This window comes from Mesitornis unicolor, unplaced genomic scaffold, assembly GCF_000695765.1.
Source record: "Mesitornis unicolor isolate BGI_N332 unplaced genomic scaffold, ASM69576v1 scaffold24874, whole genome shotgun sequence".
NCBI lineage: Eukaryota > Metazoa > Chordata > Aves > Mesitornithiformes > Mesitornithidae > Mesitornis > Mesitornis unicolor.
The window spans coordinates 44,945-48,731 of record NW_010182491.1 but is presented as its reverse complement, the minus strand read 5'-3'; the positions used below and the strand labels follow the sequence as shown (position 1 = coordinate 48,731).

General features: G+C 41.5%; 1 protein-coding gene across 3 annotated transcripts in view; it reads right to left on the bottom strand.

Annotated features, from left to right (window-relative positions):
- ARNTL (aryl hydrocarbon receptor nuclear translocator-like) overlaps positions 1-3,787 on the bottom strand; it is a 26,523-nt gene that overhangs the window by 4,457 nt on the left and 18,279 nt on the right. For all 3 annotated transcript variants that reach the window (XM_010183800.1, XM_010183801.1, XM_010183802.1), the window contains 4 exons: positions 3,235-3,341; positions 2,738-2,888; positions 2,104-2,192; positions 166-274 (listed from right to left, as the gene is read on the bottom strand). In XM_010183800.1, coding sequence (XP_010182102.1) covers positions 166-274; positions 2,104-2,192; positions 2,738-2,888; positions 3,235-3,341 — 456 coding nt within the window. The remainder of the gene's footprint in view (positions 1-165; positions 275-2,103; positions 2,193-2,737; positions 2,889-3,234; positions 3,342-3,787) is intronic.

Sequence of the window (3,787 nt, the reverse complement as noted above, 5' to 3'; positions counted from 1 at the left end):
CTTTCCCTATGGGCTTTGACTGCCTCAGGTATTCTGAACAGCTGTAGCTGTCTACTTACAAAATGCAATTGTATCAATCTGTATTCAGTCTGAAGAAAGACTTCCTTCATTTCCTCTTAAAGAACAACACTGATTTTCTTCTACTTTCCTACCATTTTCTCTCACCTGTGAATCTCCATGATCTCTTCAGCAATCATCCTCCCAATTTTACCTGCCCCAGCTCTTGTTCCACCTGGAATTCCAGGCACAGTAGGATGGGTCCTTTTTGGGCCACCTGAAATGAGTAGATATTTAAAGGTTAGATAAAAGGTTACAAACCTTTTCCAAAAAACACTTCTACTTAGACATGTTTCCACAAGCTTCAGGACCTCCTGAACTGTATTTATTTACAATACCTTCGAATGCATGGAAAGCTCTGACTCACACTGAACTATGCTATGTCTCAGACATCCCTCTGCACCAGTAGGCACACAACATATCCTGACTCTTATCAGAACCTGGCTGTTTCAAGCATCTGGTAGTACCTCTCATCCAGACTTGGCACAGAATAGCTTGTCAGACCTGCTTTATTCTGTGCCTGAATAGGCTCACCTCCAAACATGTTTGTTCTTTGCTTTGTGTGAAGAACTTGCCTGCACATATTCCATTCAATATGGGATAAGCCTGATGAACATAAATAAACCTCCTGGAAGTAACTGCAAGTATCTAAAAAGGAGGAAAATGCGAGGTCTGAACAGTTAGAAGCTCAGTTACTTTAATGTCATACTTGAGAGGTAGTCAGGAAGGAGGTCGATAAACTCCAAGGCAATGCGAAGAACTGAAAGGGCAAAAAATCCCTTAGCATTGATTAATAACTGCCTTCTTTTAGAAATTCACATTTAACAACAGCAACCCTCAGTATCTATGGCACAGACCCATGAGGAGTTGAGAAGGTTCACCCAGAGTCATCAAATCCTTAGCAGAGCCACAACCACTTGAAATGAAACTTCACTGAACTAACTTTTGTTTCTGGGGACAAGAACTGTCAAGTATGACAGTATTATAAATCTGGTTTCAAAGGCTGTGTTGTGGCAAGAATAAGCTCATCCTATTGCAGAACAGTTTGTTCTGTATTTTCTCCCCATTCTCAGAAGGCCCAGACACCACTTCACCAGTGTTTGTCCACCTTCAATGACTGACCATCATGCCTAATACCTACATTGCAGCTTCTCTTCCTACCACTGTCAGCTGCCCCGTGCTTTTCCCTTCCTCCTCCATAGTTTCACTTACTGAAATGCATTTTTTTAGAACACAGATAACTGAAAAGCCAGCTTTGCTGAAGTCTTGTGCTGTTCTGCTAAGTGTATTGTGTACAGCTTACAAAGTAATTCCAGATGTGCAATATCCCCGCTCTACACCTAAAAAGGCATAGCTGGTAAAAGCAGTATCTAGTAAATAAGGCAATGGTTCTCATCTCGTTGATAAGAATCTCAACACCATCACCATTGCTCCTCTCCCGTCTTTCATCCATGGGCTGTTACTGCATCCTTCTATTCTGTGTCACTTCCACCCTACTCCAGTAACACTTCATTATTAAATCAATCTCTGCTCCACATTACACTGCACACCGCCCAGTATAAAAGATGGTGCAGTGATGTGCAGTGTAACAACCCCCTGTTGATTACCAGAGCTCAGTCTTCACGTCTTGACAAAACGTCAGTCACATCAAGGGTAGGCCAGGGGTGATAAACTGAACGGCCAAACTGTATCTACGCTCCATTCACCCTCTGAGTAGTCACCTGCACTGACCACTGAACCTGAAGTCACTCTTGGGTGATGTACAAATAGCACCATCCATGAAGGCAAACATTTCTCCTCTATGTCACTCCTCCACACAGTTTCTTTTAACTGGCCCATTCACTTCTCTTTGACCAGCTTATATCCAAAGTTGCTATTTAAGTTCAACAGGGCAGGAACTGCATTGGCACTTTCTTTGCCCTAAACCTTATTTTTATTTAGGATATTAATAAATTCACAATGTAAGAAGGCAGCAAATTTGTGCATGCAAGACTAGCTGTTAACAAGGCCTGACTGCCAATAATTTCCTCACAGTACAGCAGTTACCTTCTCCAGCCTGAAGCACGCTGTCCATGCTGTGCGGAGAAGCCGCGAGCTGTGGAAAGGCTGTCTCTCCACTATCAAGTATGTTGGTGCTGTGGATTTCAAGAATTAGGAGAAACAGTGATATAAAACCCTGCGAAACAGTCACTCTGCCAGTGTGTCAGAAGGGAATGCTTCAGGGTTTAAGTAGTTTGTGAGTCACTGTCACCTCTGTGAAAGCAGCACAGTGACTGACACCAACGCTAGATAAACAACAGAAATAAGACACTGTGTTACAACTCTAAGCATGCAATGCAGAACCCAAACAGCTTCTCTCACAAGAGAATTCCTCTACAGCAGCTCTTTACTGCAAAGCGTAGAGAACTGTACCTGTACAAAGTTTCTACAAAGGACAGGAACCCCAGGTTTTCCGAAAGAAAGAAAATATTTCTATTTCTGCAGGCTTTACTAAACAGATATTAAAACTACTGCAATTACTAAACTAATTCCCCTCTCCCCAGATAGGCCGTTCTGGGTGTTATCTGAAGAAGACACCAATGGTCAGACAGAAGATGTGCACACATTTGGGTCAAACCTTATCTGACAACAGGGCAAAGCAATCAGTGTTAACCTGCATCGCTAAAGGAACAATACTTACGAAACGACTGTATTTGTTGAGACAATGTATTCTACTTCTTTGGTCCAAGGGTTCATGAAACTGAACCAGCGACTCCGCAATGTAATAAAAGAGCCATCTTTTATTTTAAACTTGTAGCAGTTAGTTGTAATTTTTTCTCTTGTCTGCAAAACTAAAGACAGGCAGAAAGCAAGAAACCTTGTGTCAAACAGGCATCCCAACTACATAAGCAGAGTCCTTATCAGGGAAAACTCAGTTAATTCCTCCCTTCACCCCTGAAGAAAAACATATTTCCACAGTCATCCCCCCTCACCCAACCTGAACCTCAAAGATTCACCCCCAAAATCCATGGAGGTCTAAGATAATCACATTGCTTGGCACATGCAGCACAATGTTCTTGACTAAAGCATTTGCAAACAGAGACAGCCAAGTCTTTTCAGGTTTGTTTGGTTTTCTTTACACGCAGTTGTTCCCGATATTTTTACCAAAATTCTTTACTGAATTGTTAATAATTGTACCTTGTCTATGACATTCTGCAAGATGTCCTATATCATCTTGATGAAAATATTCATAACACGAAGTACCTAGAAGCTCCTGGGGTAAGTATGCCAGGATGGCTGTTGCCCTTGAGGAAGGGAGGTAGAAGAGAAAAAAAAATGGTTTCAAGTTGAAGTATTACAGATTACCAAAAGTCACATTGAAGCTGGGTAAGGCTTAAGTAACACAGAAAGGTATTTTCAGCTTAGAAGGTAAGAAAAATAATTAAGAATACTCTTTTTATTTCTCAAGTAATTAAAAAAAAAGTACTTGACACCAATAGCCTTCAGGTATTGTATTTGACCTGTCACCACTGGAGAGGATGTAAGACTGGCTAAATAGCTTTGGAGGTATATTACAGTGCTGAGAATTCACACCTGAATAAAGCTGACTTGTAGCAGCCACAAGATAATACAAAGCTTTGTGCATAAAATGCCATTGAAAAACAGACCTCAAAGGTTCCAAGAACTGCCCTGTTCCTCTGTGTATCCCTGCTGCTGCTGCTGCACAGAGGCCAAACTGTGATTTAACAAG